The sequence below is a fragment of the Cydia pomonella genome, chromosome 23, assembly GCF_033807575.1.
Source record: "Cydia pomonella isolate Wapato2018A chromosome 23, ilCydPomo1, whole genome shotgun sequence".
NCBI classification, from domain to species: Eukaryota; Metazoa; Arthropoda; class Insecta; order Lepidoptera; family Tortricidae; genus Cydia; species Cydia pomonella.
The window spans coordinates 3,172,348-3,195,958 of record NC_084725.1 but is presented as its reverse complement, the minus strand read 5'-3'; the positions used below and the strand labels follow the sequence as shown (position 1 = coordinate 3,195,958).

General features: G+C 41.2%; 1 protein-coding gene across 1 annotated transcript in view; it reads left to right on the top strand.

The window, feature by feature from the left end:
- The window catches only part of LOC133530597 (apolipophorins), a 45,208-nt gene that overhangs the window by 5,652 nt on the left and 15,945 nt on the right, over positions 1–23,611 (top strand). Inside the window, exons 2-22 of the mRNA XM_061868564.1 lie at positions 9,295–9,321; positions 9,589–9,785; positions 10,152–10,316; positions 11,309–11,458; positions 11,822–12,246; positions 12,660–12,825; positions 13,592–13,774; positions 14,252–14,404; positions 14,831–14,978; positions 15,852–15,972; positions 16,282–16,444; positions 16,783–16,977; positions 17,295–18,746; positions 18,835–18,964; positions 19,106–19,481; positions 20,487–20,867; positions 21,128–21,293; positions 21,595–21,819; positions 22,360–22,541; positions 22,832–22,946; positions 23,312–23,468. Coding sequence (XP_061724548.1) covers positions 9,295–9,321; positions 9,589–9,785; positions 10,152–10,316; positions 11,309–11,458; positions 11,822–12,246; positions 12,660–12,825; positions 13,592–13,774; positions 14,252–14,404; positions 14,831–14,978; positions 15,852–15,972; positions 16,282–16,444; positions 16,783–16,977; positions 17,295–18,746; positions 18,835–18,964; positions 19,106–19,481; positions 20,487–20,867; positions 21,128–21,293; positions 21,595–21,819; positions 22,360–22,541; positions 22,832–22,946; positions 23,312–23,468 — 5,277 coding nt within the window. The remainder of the gene's footprint in view (positions 1–9,294; positions 9,322–9,588; positions 9,786–10,151; positions 10,317–11,308; positions 11,459–11,821; positions 12,247–12,659; positions 12,826–13,591; positions 13,775–14,251; positions 14,405–14,830; positions 14,979–15,851; positions 15,973–16,281; positions 16,445–16,782; positions 16,978–17,294; positions 18,747–18,834; positions 18,965–19,105; positions 19,482–20,486; positions 20,868–21,127; positions 21,294–21,594; positions 21,820–22,359; positions 22,542–22,831; positions 22,947–23,311; positions 23,469–23,611) is intronic.

Here is a 23,611-nt window from a genome sequence, read left to right as displayed (position 1 = left end):
GATAGTGCCTCTGATATCTGACTGTCATTTATATCTCTGGTTACTTTCGATGTAATAATGATATGTCACTATGTTCAATAGCGAGAGAGTGGACTGTAGTTCGAAAAAGGGGGGCGATAGGGAATGAAATTTAGGGGTCGGTTGAGCAAGAAAGTTGTGTTGCGATAAAATTAAATTACTGAGTTGAGCTTGAGTGTAGAAGAACAGTGTAGGGCGAAGTTACCTTCCAGTCCGGGAGTTGTGGAGTGAAATCGTCGGTCGCCGCTGAAGACCGCTGGTGGCGATTCCGGCTGTCCTTTGTCGCAAGCTAGAAGTAAGCTTAGAACCGTTACCTTGAGTCATCCAACTTAGACCTCGGATTTTCCAATTCACGGATGTGCACGGCGTCCTTCGGCTACACAACACTGATACTAAATATGTGCTAATAATGTTACTGGTAGTAGTGCTTTGGGTCAACGCGAAAATAATAACGAGAATAGCGGAACGATGTGATCTAGTGGTAGGTTCGTGACACACTGGCTCTGTCAACTGTATGACAGGGCAACAGTTTATTTTTTGAATATTTGAATGTCAACTGTGACATGGTGTTGCCACAGTGAATACAGAAAGTATATTATTAAGGCGTAACTGAACATTCCGCCCACCAAAATACACTAGTATTTTGACTAAGCGAAAAAGAACAATGTAAGTGGAACGAGTGCGATAATATTAAAACTAAACGAGGAATGGACAACACAAATGTAGCGCACTAAAGTGACTACGCAGGTAGTGGACACAGCTTGACCACAGGTCGTTTGTACAACCCTGTGGCAGTGCGCACAGTAACCACACGACAGATCCCGTCGGACCCGGGATGTGTATCGATAATGCGACCCAGTGGCCACTTCATTGGGCTCGTCTGCTCGTTCACAACGAGCACAAGTGCGCCAACTTCGACGTTAGGATGTCTGTCATGCCACTTCATCCGCTGCTGGAGAGTATGCATATACTCCTTCGACCATTTGTTCCAGAAGTCCTGGTGCATCTTCTGAAGCAACTTCCAGCGTTGGAGAGGGCTAACCCGAACGTCTGAGAAGTCTTCCTCAGGCACGACCGATAAGGGTTCCGTGGTGAGGAAATGACCCGGTGTCAAGGCCGACAGGTCGTTGGGATCAGTGCTGAGTGGAGTGAGTGGCCTTGAGTTGAGTAAAGCCTCGACTTGGGCTAAGATCGTCGAAAATTCCTCATATGTTAACCTTTGGTTCCCGACGACACGCGACAAGTGTGTTTTTACAGCCTTGATACCGGCTTCCGCGAGACCTGAAAAGTGAGGGCTGCCTGGCGGATTAAATTCGAATTTAATCTCGCTATGCGTAGCAGCATCTCCTACTAGACGTTGCAAAATGTTGCTCGCACCGACGAAATTCTTCCCCTGGTCGGACACCAATCTATTACACCGACCACGACGTGCGACGAAGCGTCGAAGCGCGGCGAGAAACGCGTCTGAGGACAGTTCAGTGACGAGCTCCGTGTGTATGGCCTTTGTCGAGGTGCAGACGAAGACGCAAATATAACCCTTGTAAGTTTTGTTTCCCCGTCCGCGACCCAGGGCTATGTCGAAAGGTCCTCCGAAGTCGACAGCAGCACTCAAGAACGCCTTGAGCTGAGCCACCCTATAAGATGGCAAATCACCCATGAAGGGCGCTGGAGCACCGAGTGGTCGGACACGGAAGCATTTCATGCATTTCGACGTGACTGCGTAGATAGCTCGCTTCGGGGACAGTATCCAGAAATGCTGCGATAGCAAATTCTGAAGCGTTTGGACGCCTGGATGCATGAAACGCTTATGATACTCGTCAATCAAAAGGGAGGTTAGCCGACTGTCGCGAGGTAGTAAAAGGGGATGTTTAACATCAAACTCGAGAGAGGTTCGCGACAGGCGTCCGCCCACCCTCAAGAGACCCGCGTCATCGAGGAATGGGGACAGTTTTTTGAATGACTTCGGGAGGGAGTTCGAAAGATTGTTCTTCACCTTCTCGATCTCCGAAGCAAAATGGCATTGTTGCACAAAACCCACGAGAAACATTAGAGCCTGTTTGATTTCCAGGGGTGTTAAAGGGCCTTCCAACAGGTTGTTAGACGTCTTTTTATTTCTCACGTTGTGCACGAAACGACGACAATATGCGAGGACACGTTGGAGTGTCCTCAGCGCCGAGAATTTGTTTATTAAGTTGTCAGTCCACGTCTCCTGCACTGAGACGGAGAGGACAATCACCTTGCGCTCTTCGTGTAGGACATCCACGTCGACTGACAACGTTGGTTTAGGCCAATCAGACTTGTCCAGCACGAGCCAAGATGGACCCTTCCACCAGTTACTATGGTGGACCAGGTCGTCCGGCAAAAGCCCTCGCGACCCACAGTCGGCTGGATTGTCGCCAGTCCTAACGTGTCGCCAACAGTCAGGAGGGATAATCTCCTGGATGTGACTTACCCGGTTAGCCACGAAGGTTTTCCACTTGGAGGGGCAAGACTTTATCCAAGTCAACGCAACGCTGGAATCAGACCATGCATAAACCTTATCGATTTTGTGGAGAGGCTCTAGAGCCTCTGCGACCGACGCTACTAAATCTGCAAGCAGAACTGCGGCCAGTAATTCCAAACGTGGTATCGACAACTTACGAAGAGGGGCCACCTTAGATTTACCACAAACCAGCTGGACATACCGCGTTCCGTTCTTACCCGACGTTCGAACGTAGATCACCGCGCAAAATCCTCGCTCCGAGGCATCGCAGAACCCGTGGACTTCGAGCGAAACAAAATCCTTGACCATTCGGCGCGGGACTGACACGGATCTCAACGAGGGCAGCTGCGCTTTGAACTCTTGCCATTCGGAGGCAAGGTTCTCTGGCGCGTCGTCATCCCACGAGACACCTGAGACCCAGAGCAACTGCATAAGATATTTCGCGAAGAATGTCACTGGTGATAAAAGGCCTAGAGGGTCAAAGATCCGAGCAATCTCCGAGAGAATGGTACGTTTAGTGCACCGACGATCTTCGACAGCCACCTGAAAGGTAAAGTCGTCCCCTTGAGGTAACCACGAGAGGCCAAGAATTTTTAGGGAAATGTCCCCAATGGAGTTAAACTCCCGAAAGTTCTCAGAATACAGGTCTGAGGTGGGGACACCATCGAAGAACTCCTGTTGGTTCGACGTCCACTTCCGTAAATGGAAACCACCAGAAGCTAATATTGTCGACAACTCTGACCGAAGCCTCCGAGCTTCTTCAACAGAATCAGCTCCAGACACCACATCATCGACATAGATGTCGCGGTCTAGAACTGTTGAACCGGAAGGGTATTCTGCTACCGATTCCTTGGCCAATTGAGCGATTGTTCGGAGAGCTTGGTAAGGAGCGGACGAAACGCCGTATGTAACGGTCAGCAGTCGATAGTCCCGGACAGGCTCATTGACAGACGGACGCCAAAGGACACGCTGATATTCAGCATCTTCCGAGGACACTAAAATCTGCCTATACATTTGCTTGACGTCGGCCGTGAAGACAACACTATGCCAACGAAAACGAAGGAGCAAGTGGAAGATGTTGTTTTGCAGCTTCTGCCCTGGCAGTAGCGCGTCATTTAGCGAGATGCCTCGGCTGTCCTTGGCACTGGCGTCAAATACGACCCGAAGAGGAGTGCTGGTCGACGAGGGCCTCAACACTCCATGATGGGGAATGTAGAAGAACTTCCCCACATCCACCTTCGGGGGGTCACATTCCTCAAGGTGGCGACAGCTTTCGTAGTCCTTCATAAAGGCTACATAATTTTTGTAAAAATCGGAGTTACTCAATAACTTCCGCTCTAACGACGAAAATCTCTTAAGAGCGATGGCCCGAGAGCCCGAGAAAGTGGGTTTGTTGGAAGTGTCAGTAAAAGGTAGAGGAACGACAAATCTACCTTCTTCTGTGCGACGAAAGTTAGCGAGAAAATATTCCTCGCACAACTGATCCTCCTTCGACAAAATGACAGTGTTCGGGGAGCTGACATCTTCCAACTCCCAGAACTTCTTAATAGAGTCGTCAATTGACAACTTGCCCACGACCAGTTGACAGCTGTTGCCACGGAACCGAGACCGACAAATCTCCGTAGCACCGTCACCCGCGTCACCCATCAAAATCCACCCGAAAATGGTGTTTAGGGCAGTCGCCTGGCCAGGGGCCCCACGGATTAAACCGGGGCGCAACGAGGAAGCGAAAATGTTGACATTCAGGAGCAAGTCAACAGGCCCTGGAATGTGCCAATAGGGGTCGGCTAATTCCAAGCCCCTAATATGTTGCCATGAGGAGACATCAATCTGTTCCGTTGGCATTTCTGGACAGATTTTTGGCAACAAATAAGCCTCCAATGAAATAGAGATATCAGAACTTCCATGGCTTGGCGAAACGGTACATGACAATGTGCCACCGGGCCTAGCCTCCACTTCACCGATACCAGTCACAGAATGCTTCCCATATTCTGCCCGCAGACCAAGCTTTTGTGCACATGCTTCGCTTAAAAAGTTGCAACCACTGGCACAGTCAAGCAAAGCCCTTACCGCTACTAAGTCACCTTGGGCATTTCTCACCAAAACCTTGGCAGTTGAGAATAAAGAAGAAGCCGCAACATTACTTGCTACCATTGCCAGCGGACTTGATGTGTCTGATGGAGGTGGCGAGTTATTTACACCTACTGCCGGGGAAACAGGCACATTTGCCTTATTAAAATGTAACAGTGTATGATGGGAGAACCGACACTGCTCACACCGCTGTTTTGACTTGCAGGTCTTGACAGAATGAGACCCCGACAAACACAGAATACACAACTTGTTCTCTTTAACACACTTGAATCGAGCAGCGGGGTCATATTTAAGAAAAGTTGGACATGATGTAAGGCTATGAGCCTGCCCACAGATCACACATATTGGAGCGGAGACTACTAAGGCCATTTTTGGCTTACTCGAAGACTTACTACTACTAGGCTGAGGAGTACTAGCAACAAATCCCATTGACCCAGCAGCATCTAGCGCTCGGTGTCGTCTTTCAATAAAATCCTGCAACTTACTATATTCTGGGATATCATCAGAGTCATGCTCCAGCTCAAACTGCTCCTTCGTGTTCCTATCCAACTTCGACCACAGTAATTGTAAAAGTAAGAAATTTTTGTCCGGCAAATCAAAACCTTTCAAAATCGATAGATTTTCAGTAAAAACCCTATGAACCCGTTGTAAGTCACTAGCCCGAGACGCTTTCACTGGCTCACAATGTATAAGTTTGTCATAGTATGTAGTTGCAATTAATCTAATTTTATTATATTGCTTGTACAGCGCTTCATATGCAACCTTATAATTATCATCGGTCACAGGATAATTCTTTATAAGGTCGTACGCCTCATTCTGCACACTCGATAGCAAATAGTGTAACTTTTCTACAGGGGCAATGTCTGTTCGCTTATCTACTAACGAGTTAAACAATTGTATAAAGGTTACCCAATTTTCAATTTTACCATCGAAAGCTTTAATTTGTAATTTTGGCAACTTTGGCAAGACTGGCTGTGGTGCCCCCGAACCTGCCGAAGCCCCAGCGAAAGATTGCTTTCCATTCTGCAACCGCGATCTCACTGCCCTAACTTTCGAGTCGAACATCGCGGTATGGGAGCAAATCTCGCGGTGCTCGCTTCGCGGAGCATTGCTTAGAAGCCTTATTTGTGCTTCATGAAAGTTCTTTGCAATTGTACACAATTCATTCTCGTCACATAAAGCTAATTCCGAATCCGATAGCATCTGTAAATACTCTATTCTCATCACTTGATAGTCACGAGCAATCATTACCGTGTCTACACCATCCTCTTTCTCGACAGATTTATCACCGTGCGACATGTTAATAAACACAAAACACTGCGATTATTACACAAAAAAAAAACTTCAAAACAAACTGCAATTCACTTAGCTTCATAAACATACAACATAACCTTAGCTTACACTTCAATGACTGACACTGACAGCTGACAGTTGATACTTGACAACTATCAAAAACGTTGCCAGCAATATTAACAAGTGACCGAATGATTTTATTAAAGCACCACTACACGACCAACTTTCTTGCTTACCCTCGAACTTTTTAATAAGTCTACCCTAAATTTTTAATGCAAAAGATGACAAAACAAATTTGAGTAAGCAACTATAAAACGAGAAACGACAAACCATAGGTACTTTATCAAACTATGCGGATCGAAGGCCAAAATGTTCAATAGCGAGAGAGTGGACTGTAGTTCGAAAAAGGGGGGCGATAGGGAATGAAATTTAGGGGTCGGTTGAGCAAGAAAGTTGTGTTGCGATAAAATTAAATTACTGAGTTGAGCTTGAGTGTAGAAGAACAGTGTAGGGCGAAGTTACCTTCCAGTCCGGGAGTTGTGGAGTGAAATCGTCGGTCGCCGCTGAAGACCGCTGGTGGCGATTCCGGCTGTCCTTTGTCGCAAGCTAGAAGTAAGCTTAGAACCGTTACCTTGAGTCATCCAACTTAGACCTCGGATTTTCCAATTCACGGATGTGCACGGCGTCCTTCGGCTACACAACACTGATACTAAATATGTGCTAATAATGTTACTGGTAGTAGTGCTTTGGGTCAACGCGAAAATAATAACGAGAATAGCGGAACGATGTGATCTAGTGGTAGGTTCGTGACACACTGGCTCTGTCAACTGTATGACAGGGCAACAGTTTATTTTTTGAATATTTGAATGTCAACTGTGACATGGTGTTGCCACAGTGAATACAGAAAGTATATTATTAAGGCGTAACTGAACACACTATTTTGATCTACATTAGATCGAAATGGTGGACATTTGTTTTACTTCAACAAATGTAACTTAAATCTATGTTTGACCCAGATATTCAATTGTTTGAGTTTTCTATAAATACCACGTTTTCAATGTTTAAAATACCTGTAGGGCTAAGATGGTTGGCTCTTTATCATTTGTCACCATGCTTGACACGTTCTAACAAGTATGTAAGTGACAGGTGATAAAAATGGAACCATGCTGCCACCGCTGGTTCCATAAGTTAAAGTATAGGATTAAGATGGTGGTATTTAGTATCCCTTGGGGCATTTATCTTTTTCTAATACTTGACAGAAATGGGCGATTACTTTATATTGTGTTTTCTGGGAATTTAAGGGTTCTAAAGGACATGCAATGTTTATACCTGAGCAGTTCATTCATGACGGTATATTTAAGTATAAGTAGATTTGCAATGGCATCAAGTACTCTTTTTTTGCATTAAAGTTTTTAACACTAAAGATTTCTTGTTCTAGAATAACACATCTTTTATAAATATATTCTACTTCTACCCAATATCGATATCGTGAAAACGCTCATAGGTAAAACTCGTTTTAATGGCTACTTTAGATCATCTGGACTACACAACGGATGTTAAACATCGATCCATCTACCCGTTTGTCGTTGCTTCAATGAAAAAGTTACAACTGCAAAGATTTTGAAGGAATATCAACTCTATGTCAGTAAAAATAAAGGTCAAAAATTTCGGTTAAGATCAATTGATGACTATGACCGTTTATGAGTGATCGTTGCGTCCTGTTTGGGATAATTGTATCCAAGAATTCTGTAGGAAAACAGCTTCTCTTATATTCAACAGCAGAAGTACTTTAGCGAGCCAGTCATTCAAAATTATATGTACATGCTCTTATTTAAACAATGAAGTTTTGTTCAGATCATTTTGAACAGCTCGTCCGATCATTTTCAAGAGCAAAAAATGGTGTAACAAGTGTTAAAATTTATGGATTACACTAATTTGAGATTTGAATTCCTGCTTACCCGGAACTACTTACGAGTAATTGACAATACTATCCCTATAACTTTAGTTATTTTGGTTACAGCTTCCTTATCTAATCGTGATAAATACCTTGTAAATATTACATTCAATGTCATATTTTACCAGCCTAATGTAGACAAACATCTAATGGTGTTTTCTAACTTATCTTATTTTACTTCATCGATAGTTGATAGATGCATCAAAAACCACACGTATCTTTGGTATTAAGTGCCCAAACCAAATGTTAATTTTTATTTTTTTTATATATATAAGAAAAATATATAAATTGATGCCAACAAACTAATGGCGTTATTCATAGCCGTCTGTCAAATCTACCATACCGTTGATAATTCTTTTATCCTTATCAGACATTTTAAATTTGTGTTTGTTAGAAAGAGACAAAACTTAACAGTGCAGGATATAAACAGCTGTAACAGTAAGAGTTTACTAAGTTTTATGAATATGGGAGTTAGTGTTTTGTGAATACCAAAAAATTACTTGACCATATAAATACAGGAAATGTAAAAAATTACTAATATCCTTATTGCCTCCCCTATCTTAACTACAACTGCTATCTCTATGTACCATTAAGCTCTAGATCGAGGCTAGGAACATCCCGATGTACTGATTCATCGATAACACTGACCCCAGTGATCCCAGTGACCCCACTGACCCCTTACATCCGTCAACAACTTGACCCCTCACGTAATCACAATATAACGCAAATATGATACTTGATAAGACATTTTTCTTGGAAATGTTTTCACAAATCATTTAGGTGATGGAAAATAATAATTCGTGTTGATTCTTTCATGTTTAATTCATTTGAATGAAATCTATTAAATTGTATAAAGTAACAAAAGTTTACTTAATTCATTAAGAAGTACACAGACGTGACTTTTTAGCAATGCTTCATTGATAGTGATAGTATAAGATGTATAAAATAAAAGACGAGTTCGTGATTCAACTTTGATAAATCTTTAATGTGATAAAGATGCTCCTTGCAATATGTAGTAAGTTGTCAAGCACGGACGTTTTTTAATTCATTTACCAGTTCTACCACAAAATATATGACACTATAAACCGCTATCTACTACGGCGGTGACGGTCATCTCTTCTACAATCTACAATTAAACACTTTTTACTGATCTACTTACACATTTTCAATTACGTGACTTCGATAAATGAATAGTTAATTTCTAAAATCTTAAAATATCACCTACTTTAATTTATTGTTGGTGCATTAATTAGATAAAGAAAGCTTTGTCAATGTCATTAATAACTGTGTTGTTATCATGTTTTGTTACAAATAACTAATTGCTAGCATAAATTGACCGATAACAAGACAATTTATGCTATCATTATTGGACGCTGCTTGTGGTAGTAATTAACTCATTTAATCATTAATTATAAAAGGTGCAATTTTGTTTATTTTGTTATTATTTTCTTTACAGATAAGTGCAATGTTGGGTGCCAAGGATGTAAGTATACTTTCTATATTTTTCTTATAGAAACATTGAATACCATATACTATATTCTATCTTACATAGGATTTTTTTTTACTTCTTCAATATATTACTTTAATCTACTTTAAAGTTCTTTACTTGACTAAATCATCTTGCTTCTTTTTTTTATATATGAAATACATAATTAGGAATGATAATTTTCTTCATTTGTGATTGTACCATTCTGCTAATGTTTTTTTTCTATATTCCCTAAATATATTATATCACCATTAAAATCCTCAGCCCCCTCCGGCCCGACGTTCCTCAACGGCCACAAGTACAACTATGGCGTCGAAGGCACCGTCTCCATCTACCTGACCGGCGCCGACAAACAGGAAACCAGCGTCAAGCTCCTGGGGCAGGTGTCAGTGGCTGCCCTTGGTAACTGCGCTCATGTGCTGCGTGTGCAAAATCTGGTGATCTCTGGGCCTGATGGCAAGGTAAGACGAGTAACAAAATATTTATTACATGACCTGACAAGATTACGGAATAGCTTGCCTTAATCGACCAAGTCCCAAACTTGATAAGATATTATTCTAGTATTTAAAAAAATTAATTTTGAATGGTTTCTCTTGTAATTTCAAGGGTAAGTATTTTCCTAGCAGTCAACGCGCCAAATATGCAAATTATGATTCAAATATTAATTTGTAGTAATTAAAAATAGTAATTGAGATTCCACAATATATGTGTATATGTTAGATTTGTCACAACACTAGAAATACATTTTCAGTCCCTATCCTTGAAAATCCATTGCGTAAAAGAGGTATTATACTTGAACTTATTAATTTATTTTTCATTTTCCTCAGAAATACAACAAGCCCCCCGGCCTCGAGAAGCCAGTGCGCTTCACGCTGCAGGATGGCCGTGTCGGAGCAGAGATCTGTGCTGAGGAGGGCGACACCCGCCGCTCCCTTAACATTAAGAGGGCCATCATTTCCCTGCTGCAAACCGAACAGAAGTCTTCCAGCCAGGTAAATGAAATCATTATCATTATTTTCTCCAATGATTGCTTAGAATACTTATAGGCTGTTTAAGCAACCCAGGAGTAACCGGCCACTTTTCGAAAGCCTTATACCTACTGAACGGATTTTCATACGACTTTCATCTATCAATAGAGTGATTCTTGAGGAAGGCTTAAATATATAACTTGTTAAGGTTTTGTGTAAATTGTTTGAAATATAACGATGTTTTCGGAAAAAATCACGCTGGCTAGGAGCTTTAATCGAAAACGCTGCCTAATCCGTTTGAGCTATAACAACACAATGTATGGTGGGGTTGTTTCTCATTCATAGGTCTACAAAAAAGTCCGCGATGTTAAATGTCTATCTTTTAAGGATAACTTACTATATCCATTCTTAACTTCTAGAAAAAGATCACGTAATATGTGGCATATGCAAAGCTATTTACATGGATACATTATTAACAATTATCAAAATAAATACGTTAGTTATATTAAGCATTTCATACAGATTACAATGGTCCCTTACACCATACAATTTAAATGAATATTTCAGGAGTAATCGTAAATCAAAGTTTCATTTCGAGCCATATAATTGTACGAAATGTTAAAGACGCTATCCGCAATTAGTTCAATTTTTTACCACCTTATGCGCTGGGATCGCTTTACTTACCCCCACCATGCACTTTAGACGGTCCCAATAAGGCTTTCGAAAAGTGGCCGGTTACTCCTTCCTCCGCTTGCTCTCTTACTGCTGTTTTGCAGCTTGCTAAAACTAGTCTTTGGTTTTTATGCCTCTCTACTGTTTTACGGCGGTGACTCGCATTCTCTGGAGTACCATAAACTTATTATCATTTGGATGACTGACATGAGATTTAAATTCACGGCTAGAGACTTTTGGTTTATGACTCTCATTACTAAATCCGTCTTCACTGTTTTATTACACTTTCCGGAATTCTACTAAGTATATAAATCACTAAGTATATTTACGTCCATGTTTCTCAGGTCGACGTATTCGGCGCTTGCCCCACCGACGCTTCATCCTCACAAGAAGGTGGCGCTGTGTTGGTACACAGGACTCGTGACCTCTCTCGCTGTACGCATCGCGAGCAGGGACAGAACAACCCGATGTATTCCGTCGCTAGTGACAACGCTGTAAGTTCAAAATAGTTAATAGATTGTTCACAATTTAGGATTAAATATGGAGGAAGAAGTTAAAATCGCTAAAATTAATTGAACACTTTTTTAAGGTCATTTGCACTTTAATCTCAGATCAGAATATAAAGCACAATTAGACAACTTACACTTAAGACCTGTTACTTACATTGAAATGCCACTAGGTACTAACATTGTAAAACTTTGCTCGTGTTATAATTTCCTATAAAATTATTGCTGCCACCGCCATATCAAAAGTTGACCAGTCTGTTAATTGTACTCGTACATTGATTGCTTGATGTTGTCGTTAAGACGAAAATTTTGTATATTTCACTATTGTAACCAAACTTTTTTCTCATTTAGCAAATCGCCGACACCCAAGTGCTCCAATCCATCCTCAATGTAGAATCCAAGGTCAACAACGGAGTTCCCGAGAAAGTCTCAGCCACTGAGGAATACCTGTACCGCCCCTTCTCCGTTGGCGAGAACGGTGCCCGCTCCAAGGTCCACACCAAACTGACCCTGACTGGCAAGTCAGCGGGAGCCGACGCTGGTGCCTTCACTCAAGTCCGCACCATCATCTTTGAGAACCCCCACGGTGTTATTTCGGAACAGAGCAACTACCAAGCTGCTTTGGCTCAGGTCAAGGAAACCGCGAAGACTTGTGGATCTGAAGCCAGCTCTAAGTCTGCTGGCAACTTCGCTCAGCTCGTCAGGATTTTGAAGCCTACCAGCAAGGATGACCTGATCAAGATCTTCAATGCTGTCAAAGGCAACAGCTTGGAAAAGTAAGTAGCCTTAGTAAGCTCAAGTAGTTTACAATTATGTATGCTGTCTTACTCAGCACTAACTAAATTAATAAATCACGATTAAAATATACTAACGTTTATGAAAACAACTTGTTTTACAAAACAATTCTACATAGTGATTTTTTGCTATCAAGAATCTATTCCTTGTCTCATACGTTTGCTCTCTTAAGAAAGAATTAATTACAGTTATCAAACCGTTTCTTTCTTTAGAACTACAGAGTAAATTAAATACAAAAAAGGCGAACTTATTAAGATACCTATCATTCGAAACTTTGTTTTCGTTCCAACAAACAAATTACTTCCTTTTCTTATCCTTAGCTGCAGACTCTTGTCTTGTCTTAGCCCGTCTTTCCTCGGCCTATCGCTCTGATTCACCAAAACTCTTTACCCAGGCGCGTATTCATCGACGGTCTCCTCCGCACCGGCACCGGCAACAGCATCGAGGCATCCATCCAGATCCTCAAGCAGAAAGAGCTAGATGCCTTGGAGCAGCAGATCGTGTTCCTGTCCCTTGGTAACGCGCAGCACGTCAACAATGAGGCGCTGAAGGCTGCTACTGTGAGTACCTATTTATTTATTTAATCTTTATTGCACAAAAGAAAATACAAACGTACAAAAGGTGGACTTAATGCTACAAGGCATTCTCTATCAGTCAACCTTCGGGCAAAGCTAAATATTCTAACTAGTTTCCGATCTGAATTAGAATTCGGGATTGACTTCTAATAAGCCTCCTCTGCTCCTCTCCTCCTCCTCTTTTTTGTTACGGATGGCTAAAGAATGGAATGCGCTCCCGCCATCTGTATTCCCTGATAAATATGACCTCGGTCTCTTTAAAGCAAGAGTGAATAGGCTACTACTGAACCGGTAAGCTCCATCTTAGGTCCTGTCTTCACTTTCCATCCGGTGTGACTAGAGCCAATCGCCGATCAGTTTTTAATATAAAAAAAATCAAAATAAAAAATAGTAGGTGCACTCAAAATAATAGCAAAGGGTTGAAGTAGGTAGATTACAAGCTCCATGGTCTTGAGAATTTAGTGTCGGAACTTACGCCGCTTGTGTTTTGAAACCTCAATATCGCATTAACGTGTCTCACTGTTCTACAATAAACTCACACTTAAATCGAAAACTACTAAAAATGTTTGAAGTTTCTTAAGCGAATGAAATATGTATATCTCTTTTTTTGTCATTCATTCCGATAGGCCCCTATCGCAAACATCGAAAATCTAAATTTTGCTATCCACATATTAGAGCGATGGAGTGACAAATAAGCCGTCAGTATGTATCCTATTTTGTCAAATTTAATTTGTTTAATTTTCTTCCACAGTCCCTTTTGGACCTCCCAAACATCCCCAAGGACACGTACCTCGGCGTCGGCGCGCTGGCCGGCTACTACTGCCGTAGCCACGAGTGCCATCACAGGAAAAACGAGGGCATCATTGCGCTGAGCACCAAGCTGGCTGCTAAGCTCGGTGGCTGCAAGGCGAAGAGCAAACTTGAGGAAGACACTGTAAGTCATGTCATGTTACATTATTTTACTTACATGAACATATGCTTCATTATCAACATCGTAATCATTACAGCCGAAATACTTCCACCGCTGGATTTCGATGGGTCTCGCGCCGTTCTCATGGAATGGTTGTTGCGATCTTGCCCAGACCTTAAGAGCGATTCGGTCTAGATATATTTATTTTTACGGCTCTTTACTACTACTAACAAATCCTAACAGTAAGTAGAAAATTATTTCATTAAAACAGCAATAAAAGTTATTTAACTAACTTATAACAATCTTCCGTAAACCCATGTCGGGCCCGAAGGTTTTCATCGCGCTTGCAGCGTTGCAACACTGTATTGCGGTGAAATTTTTTTGGACAGCATCGCATACGTACTACCTTTAATTGTTTTAATTTATGAAGTCAAAACTTTAGCCAGTTATACGTAATATTTAAACTCAATAAATAGCTCTGTTCTAACCTTATTTTTACAGATCGTAGCCGTCCTGAAGGGTATTCGCAACATCAGACACTTGGAGGACGTCCTCATCGACAAGATCGTGCACTGCGCGGTCGATCCCACCGTCAAAAACAGGGTTAAGGCTGCCGCGCTTGAGGCTTTCCAGGCTGATCCTTGCTCTGCTAAGGTAAGAACTAACTATTGACTTAATTTTACGGTTCTGTACCAAAAAATGAAAAAATCGTTATGGTGCGATTCTGCCTGACTGTCTGTTTATTTGTGCTCGTGGCATGTGCGACCGTGTCTTAGAATTTCGTTCTTGAAGAAGACACTTCATTACTGTCTTTATTTTATAACGCGTACTTTTGTTTTTAGTAGTAATTCTGCACATCCTCCTACTTTAACATTTACCTTATTAACATAACACATTATTAACATACACAACACATAACACATTATTATTTTTTTATTTTAACATTTATTTTATTTTACCTGAGACTTAAACATTTTATATATTTGACAGATTTATTTGAACTTATAGAGGGATAGATAAATATTCAGTTAAAAGAGAACGCAAACAACTTTTTTTAAATAATATCCCTTCGCGCTTCAGATCAAGAAGACCGCATTGGACCTACTGAAGAACACCCAACTGGACTCCGAGATCCGTATCAAGGCTTACCAGGCCGTCATTGAGTGCCCCTGCGGCAAGTCTGCCTCCGAAATCAAGAAGCTCTTGGACAACGAGCCTGTTCACCAAGGTATGCCATCAACTTCTACTGAATATTCAGAAGACCCGTTAACCATGTTGCAATAGTTGCAATTAATTTAAAATTAAGGTTTACAATATTATCTACCGTGGGGAACCCTAACTTCACAGTTAGTTCCACGCCACGTTCGCCCAAGTAAAATATTAAAATAATAATCTAACCAAGAAATAGATTTTCACAGAATTCACAATATAAAAGTTGCGCTCAAATAGTTTAGTTTGTAAACAAAATCAAAATCATTTTTTTTATTATGAAAATAACATTCAAACTTATTCTAAATCTTAAATGTTGAATACGCCCAACAATCTCTAGATTTGTTACAAGATTGTGAATTACTTTATTTTAACTCGTTCAATACAACAGTAAGATCATAACTTCACTTGTCCTGCCACGGTCGCCATGTAAAGAAGCGATAAAATTTTTTATACTACTTCGGTGGCAAACAAGCATACGGCCCGCCTGATGGTAAGCAGTCTCCGTAGCCTATGTACGCCTGCAACTCCAGAGGAGTTGCATGCGCGTTGCCGACCCTAAACCTTACTTACCGGCAGGAACACAACACTATGAGTAGGGTCTAGTGTTATTTGGCTGCGGTTTTCTGTAAGGTGGAGGTACGATAATAAAGAATAGATAAAATAATCTAATGATGACCAAATAATTAACCTTAACGGCATTAGATAAATAATTCATGGGGATATAAAATCTTTTGCAACTCTTAGTCCTTCAGATTATGTTAAAATTCAAGCTATTATCATTCCTGAAAAACATGACAATGTATTGCTATATCTCACTTTTTTACTAAGACCATACAAGTGGGAAAAGGAAGTTTTACTAAATGCTATAATATTGACATTCCATTTGTAGTCGGTCGCTACATTACGACCAGCCTGCGCCACATCCGAGCATCGGCAAACCCCGACAAGCGCCATGCCCGCGAACACTACGGCCAGATCCGCACTCCCAACCGTTTCAACGTTGATGACAGGTAACTCATTACGCTGTTTCTTTTTTCTTTATTTAGGTTTGTACGTACAGTATTTGCTGAAGGTAATTTTTCTACCGGGATATTTTACTTCCCGTTCATTATTTTTGACTTTTCTTTGTATAATGGATATATTGCGGGAATAGAGCATTTTAAACATTACTATATAATCTATACATATATATACTAGCTTATCTTTTCCTTCTTGTTTTTTTCTTCAGCCGTCCCCGTTTTTGACCATCTTCGATGCTAGTTGGGTTTGCTTTTTAATAACGTTTTTCCCAACTTATCTACCAATTTTTACTCCATCAGGAAATACTCCTTCTACCGCGAAGCCTCCTACAACATTGACGCTCTTGGCGTCGGCGGCAACGTCGAGCAGAGCGTAATCTACTCGCAGAACTCTTTCTTGCCGCGCTCCGCAAGCCTGAACCTGACCACTGAGGTCTTCGGACACAACTTCAACCTTCTCGAGGTAACTTTTGTAAAAATGATATAAATGAGGATGACTAAAATTCTAAAGTTAACAAAATCTTACAAGATTATGCCGGGGATGTAGCTCAGCGTTATGCGAGAAATCTTTGAAATTGAGGCGAATACGAACAATAAAAACCAAATTTGGTAGATTATCAAGTTTTTCGTTGACAGACTAATTTTTAGATCAATAAAGTATTCATTTTTGACATATCGTAATAAATAGGAAAGTTCTAAACAATAATCATTCAGAGTTTTTCATTTTTGTCGTGAGTTTATGTAATCTTCCAAAGTTACAATTTGCAATCAAGTCATTTTATAATTTAATTTCCTCTTCAGTTGGGAGGTCGTCAAGGCAACCTGGACCGCGTGGTGGAACACTTCCTCGGCCCCCGCAGCTTCCTCCGCACCGAGGACCCGCAATCCCTCTACGACGACCTCAAGAAGAGGTTCAAGGAAGCAGAGGACAAGGTCAACCATGGTGTGCGTGGACGCCGCTCCATCAAGACTGAGATCGACAGCTTTGACAACCGGGTAAGTAGCTTTGGGAATATTCTTGCTCTGTAATAAAAATATAACGTGCACGTTTTAGTAAAAAGTAGTATGATATGTATTTAGGATTTCATGCAAAAATTGTTAAAGATAATTAATTACTCGTAATACGCGTAGCGGTCTTTTTTTACTTTTAACTAAATTTTGTATTTCATATACATAATATATTGTAAAAGAACTTAATTATTTTCTTTTAATATCCGTAAGCCTACAAAGAGTTATGAGAGGGTCAATAAAAGGCGAAATAAGTAAATTAACTGATAATGTTATTAATTATAAAAAAAAATTCTTGAACACAGATAAAGGCTGAATCTAACTCTTACCACGACGAATTGGACCTGGACATCTACGTGAAACTTTTCGGAACCGACGCCGTCTTCCTCTCTCTTGGCGACGACAAGGGCTTCGACTTCAACCACGTTCTCGATCAACTCGTCCACTCACTCAGCGATGGCATCAACAAGGTCAAGCACTTCCAGAAGGAAATCCATGCCAATGCTCTCTTCTTGGATGCCGAGCTCGTCTATCCGACCTCCACCGGTCTTCCCCTAAAACTCGACCTTATTGGTGCCGCCACTGCTCGTGTCGATATCGCTACCAACGTTGACATTCGCCAAATCCTCCGCAACCCCGAGAATGCTAAAGTCGACATTAAACTCGTACCCAGCACTGATATCGAAATCTCTGGACTGTTCCTTGTCGACGCTGATGCTGTTGCTACTGGTCTTAAAGTCATTACCAACCTGCATTCATCAACTGGTGGACACCTCATCGCTAAAGTCCTTGAGAACGGACGCGGTATCGACCTGCAATTTGCCCTGCCAATTGACAAGCAAGAGATCCTGACCGCCTCCAATGACTTAGTTTACTACACTGCTGAGAAGGGACAACAGGAGAAACATATCGCGATCAAGATCGACGCCGACAGGAAGGACTACAGTGGATGCTTCGATCAGCTGTCTGGCCTCATTGGCCTCACTTTCTGCGGAGAGGTTTCCGTGCCTTTCACTGTTTCTGGTCCGGAGGCGCAGAACTCGATTACCAAGTTCCTTGCCCGTTATCCTTTGACGGGAGCATCCAAGGTCAAAATAGTCGTCGAAAAGAACGACCTCCGCGGTTACCATATCAAGGGTATCGTGCGCGGTGACAACCCTGAGCGCCGCAGTTTTGAACTGCTCTTCGAGGCTGAAGGTGGCAAGAATCGTCGCGCTCAGGTATCTGGAGAGCTTGTCAACAACCAACAAGAAAAGACCATTAAATTGGCTTTGGATTCTCCAATCAAGAAGGCTGGCGGCCAAGTTTCGATCTACACCAAGCCCAGCGAATATGTCCTACTGGTCAAAGCCAACTTGGACAACGAACAATATTACGCCCGTGCCGGCTTCAACGTCCAAGGTAACGAGCAGCGCAGCGTATTCAAGCCCGTCGCCGAATACGAACTACCCGGTGGTAAGGGCAAGCAATCTTTGAAGGTTGACGGACAATTGGTCAGAGAAGTTAATGGACCTAAATCGAAATACACTCTTGAAGGCATTAAGATTAGCTTGCCTGGCAATGAGGTTGTTGATATCGCCGGACACTACGTTCAAGAGCCTTACAGCTACGAAATCGACCTGAAGGCGAAGAAGGGAGAGCACAACATAATATTGGGCGGTTCATTGAAGGGCCACGACTTTAAGCTCGAATTCCAGAATACTTTGAACGCTTTTGTTAATTTCAAGGCTAGCGGACACACTGAATGGAGTGAGTCGGTAAGTCAATATTCTTACATTAAATTTTTACTCAATATTATTCAATTTTGCCTTCAATGTGTTAACTACATGACTTTTTAACTTTCAGGTGATCCATAACGACCTAGACCTGTTGTATGGTGGAGACCTGCGCGACCAGCGCAACCGAGTGACCTTCAACCAGCTCTTGAAGCACCACACCAAGCCTTCAGAGTTCAGCCTTATCACCAAGAACAAATGTAAGTATGCCCTACGATATTACAAACAGCATTATGTGATATTTTTAATGGACTTCAATTCGGCTGAATCTTTGTTTACTATTTCTAATATATTATATTCAAACTTTCAAACCCGATACAAGTTTCTTCTTTCTTTTACAGTCGAAGTTCACGCTTTGCCCATAAAGGTCAAATTCGACGGTGAAGTTGACCCCAAGAAGGTCGACATTGTAATCGAAGGCCAGTATATCGACAAGAAAGCCGAATTCGAACTAGAAGCCAGAACTCAGATTAAGCAGCCTGGCGATTACAGCGTGAAACTGATCGCCAACGCTGATAAGAACGGTATTGAGGTCTTCGCTAAGCGTGATATCGTCTCTGCTGATAAGTCTAACTTGGAAAACTATATCGCTGTCAAGAACATTGGCAAATACGAGCTTTCTGGAGTAGTCACTCACAAGAACAAGCCCAGTGACGTGCATCTTGGAGCAGTTGGTCATTTGAAGATTGCTGGCGCCGGCAAGAATGAAGACATTACGTGAGTAAACTAAAGTGATAAATATTTTGTATCACGAGAATGATTATGAAAGAAACAAAGATATATATTACATACATACATACATACATATAATCACGCCTATATCCCGAAGGGGTAGGCAGAGACCACGGATTTCCACTTGCTACGATCCTGACATACCTCTTTTGTTTCCTTCACTTTCATGACATTCCTCATACACGCTCGTCGGTTTAGGGTGCTCTTGACCTGGCCTTTCTTCAGGATTTCCCCGATTTTATCAGAGAAAGTCCGCCGAGGTCTACCCCTTCCAGCTCCCTCTTCTACTTTTCCCTTATACACTCTCTTTGCTAACATTCTTTCACTTGTTCTTTCCACGTGTCCAAACCTCAACATACCTTTCTCAATTTTTGTCACTACATCTTCGTTCAGTCCACACTTTTCCCTTATCACACTGTTCCTAATTCTATCTTGTAATTTTACACCACACACACTTCTCAACGCTCTCATTTCCACTGCATTCACTTCACTCTGATGTTTCTTCTGTCATACCCAACTTTCGCTACCATACATAAGTGTAGGCACTAACACCCCTCTATGCACAGCCAACCGTGCTTTTTGCGACACCTTCTGGCTGCTCATAAAAGCGTTGAGTGCCCCATTCACACGATTTCCAGCATTCACTCTCCTTTCAATGTCTTCATCATGTTTACCGTCCCTAGTGAACAAGGTTCCCAGATACACAAACTCTTTCACTTGTCTAGATATATATTATTAAGTAAAAGTCAATTAGGATCAAAGTTAGTGAATATTATTTATTGCGCACCACAAAACCAACAAAATACCTGACAGGAAATGAGATTATTTAAAAAACAGCAATCCAGTAGTTTCGTTTCCAGACAAATGTCGAGTAGCAAAAAACTTATCATTATGAATAGCTTTTACATATAGAGCATTAATTGAAAGAATTAAAAAAAATAGTTTATTTTGGTAGTATGTATTGATTTTAATGATTCCGTACTTTTACAGATTCGACCTCGGAGTAATCGACAACAACAACTTGTACTCATCCCACGCCAAGATTGCCTATTCAAAGGGCGCCATCCTCGACTGGCTTCTCAAGGTCATCAAGGGAGCCAACTCCAAAGGAGAGCTCAAACTAATTCTCAAGGACACCATCAGTGCTAACGGTCAATACGCTGTCACGGACGCCGACGGCAAGGGTAATGGGGCTGTCTTGGTTGACTTCAAAAATGTTGGACGGAAAATTAAGGCTGATGTGAAATTCCAAGTGAAGAACCCGGTATACAACGCTGACGTTGATGTGTTCTTGAACTTTGAGAAGGACAATAAGGATAAGGTTTCTTTCTCAACCAAGACGAAGACCACTGACAAGCTGGTTGACTCCAAGTAAGCATATTAAAAGTTATAATTTATTTATAGAGTAAAACGTGGGAATTTTAATTGCATTTATCTTTCGTCTTTAATTATATTTCGATATTTTGTCTTATGAAAAATACAAGGAATTGGTGTAGAAGCTGTAGAAGCGTTTCACAATCATTTAAATCACTATTAAATTTCGAAACTGAGAGAACATCCTTTGCTGGAAGAAAGGAGGTTCTTTTGTAAAAAAGAAAGGATTCCGACCTATACAATTTCTATTTTCCCAGAAACAAACTGGACTACGCCGGCAAGAGGACTGAACTGAACGTAAACGTGAACAACGACATCAACGCCCAGGCTGCTGGCAAGACCGCGGCGCTGATTGAGATCGTCCTGCCTACTGAGAGGCTGCTTAGCTTGAAACTCGACCGTGACATCACTTTCAAAGATGATGTAAGTATATCACCGAAAAAATGTGTAATCTCTACCTTAACACTGCTGATAAAAGGTTTCCTCTATTGGTTTCTATCCGCCCTAGTTCTTGGCAATCTTCATCCAGTTGCCATCTTTACATAACGTATAAGTTACTTTATAAAATTCCTACACACAGTGAGAAAAACTATTCGCTGTATGTTACCAATGAATAGTGATTATGGCTTTAAACATGGCCCGTAGTCCATGAGAGGAAGTTTCGGATGTTGATGAAGATGATAAAAAAATTAAAATTAATTAAAATGTATTGCTTTTTGTTCAGGTGTATAACGGCCACGCTGAAATAATCCTCGCTGACGCAGTCAAGCGTGGTGGAGCGGCCTCCGAAATTAGCTACAAATCCAAATTGAACAACTGCAATTTCAAGAAGGACGTCTACCATTACGAAGGCGAACTTGGCCTGTCGCTCAAGGACGGAAAGCAGCTGAAGAATACGTTCTTCATTAAGAACCAGGTGTCTGGTGACAAGGGCAAGCTTGAACTTAAGGTACTTATTGATAAAGTTTGTCATAAGTGTCGTTTCCAGTTAGTGGGCGCTTTTATAAGAGTTACTTGTACTTTGAAATACTTCACAATGAATTTAGTTTTTCTAACTACTGCTGTCTTGGCTTTTTTTCACGGATCATTTAACGCTTTCACCACCAATGATGGTTCACGATGACGCGTCACACACGATAGGCGTGGCGCTCAAAGGGTTAAGGAGCCTATTAGAATCTACTCCAGGCACCAAATTTTATGAAAACAAGAATCAAGAATATTATTTTTACATTCCAACGTAAAGGTTACCTGACTTTATCAATGTTTCATTAGTTTTGGTTGTAACTATACGTGTCTGTGAAATGTTGTCTATTCAAATTTGTTTTAACTTTTTAACGGTCCAGATTTAAAAGTTTAAGTTAAAACTGCAAGTTTCTAACATCTCCTCTTTAAGTCCTGAAAATTCTGTATAAGAAAAAAAGATTATTTTGGCCGTATACCTAATAAGGTGTGCCCTGAAAGGTTTAAAACATTTTTGTTTCTCTTTCAGTCTGATATCAATGGCAACCTGATCCCCAACCCCGCTTCGCTATCTGGCAGCATCGACTACACCAACCCTGACTCCTTGGAGGGTTCTGATAACTACAGACTCAAGGGTAGCTACGGCAACGACATCGGTTTTGATTTGGACGGCAAATTTGAACTCCAGGTCACCGGAGAAGGCGATAAGAAGTAAGTTCAATATATATTCTACCTACCAACCTATCTAGGCCTACTTCCCAAAAACCGAAACTGCTGCTAAACTGAAACTAGACCAACCAGTATGTATGCGATCATATTGTCGCAACTTTCACTGACACTGTAATAACAAGCAATTAGCATACTTGCTACATTTTAAATTCTTAGATTTCTACTACTTACTAGTAACTACTCTGAGAGCTTTATCTAGACTGTGTGCTTACCAGAATTCTTAAATACAAACTTAATAAATATGCGTGGTATAAATTTCTATTTAATTCTAGATATCTCGACGAGAGCACGGTCAGCTTCCGTCTGCCATTCGAGAAGGCTCACGACATCAAGATCGTTTCCAACTGGCTCTGGCTTGTACCTCAGACCAAGAGTGTGTACCTCGAAGTAAGTACCTCTTTTAACATTTACATGGTTTACAGAATTATGTTCATCATTTATAGCTTAAGTTATTATTTTCTTGTCTTATCATCAGTATTGTACTCTCGTATCGCTCACTGATAAGTTAGTCTTCAAGAAGCTACGAGTACCTAAACCGTGTCTCGATAATATTATATTATCCAGAAGTAAACCGCTATCTTACGAGTGCATGCTTACATCTGGATCCATTGTTTGATAAAGAATTATAAGTTTTTCTTCTCGTTTCATCCATAACTTTGCTTGGAATTTTATTTACACACAATAGAAAACCTATTGAAAATCCCCTTAGATATTTGTAAGGCATAGTTAGTAACTGTCACATTCTCCTACAGTACTCTTCAGTCCAGTCGGTCCAAGTGAACGCTGATGTGTACAAATTCGACGCTAACGGCAAGGTCGGACCTAAAAACGGCTTCACCAAAGTCAAGGTTTTGGTGCCCCATGTCGATCCTTTGAGCGTGGACTTCAACTACAGGGCAGATTTGGATGGTAAATGTTTCATATTTACAATCAGTCAAATAAACCTTACTATGTTTTATCATGATGAGGTGACCCCCTCAAGGACAAAATCAGTTTCAAATTGACGGTACTTAATTTGGAGAATGGAGAATACGTCTACAAATCTCTCTCGA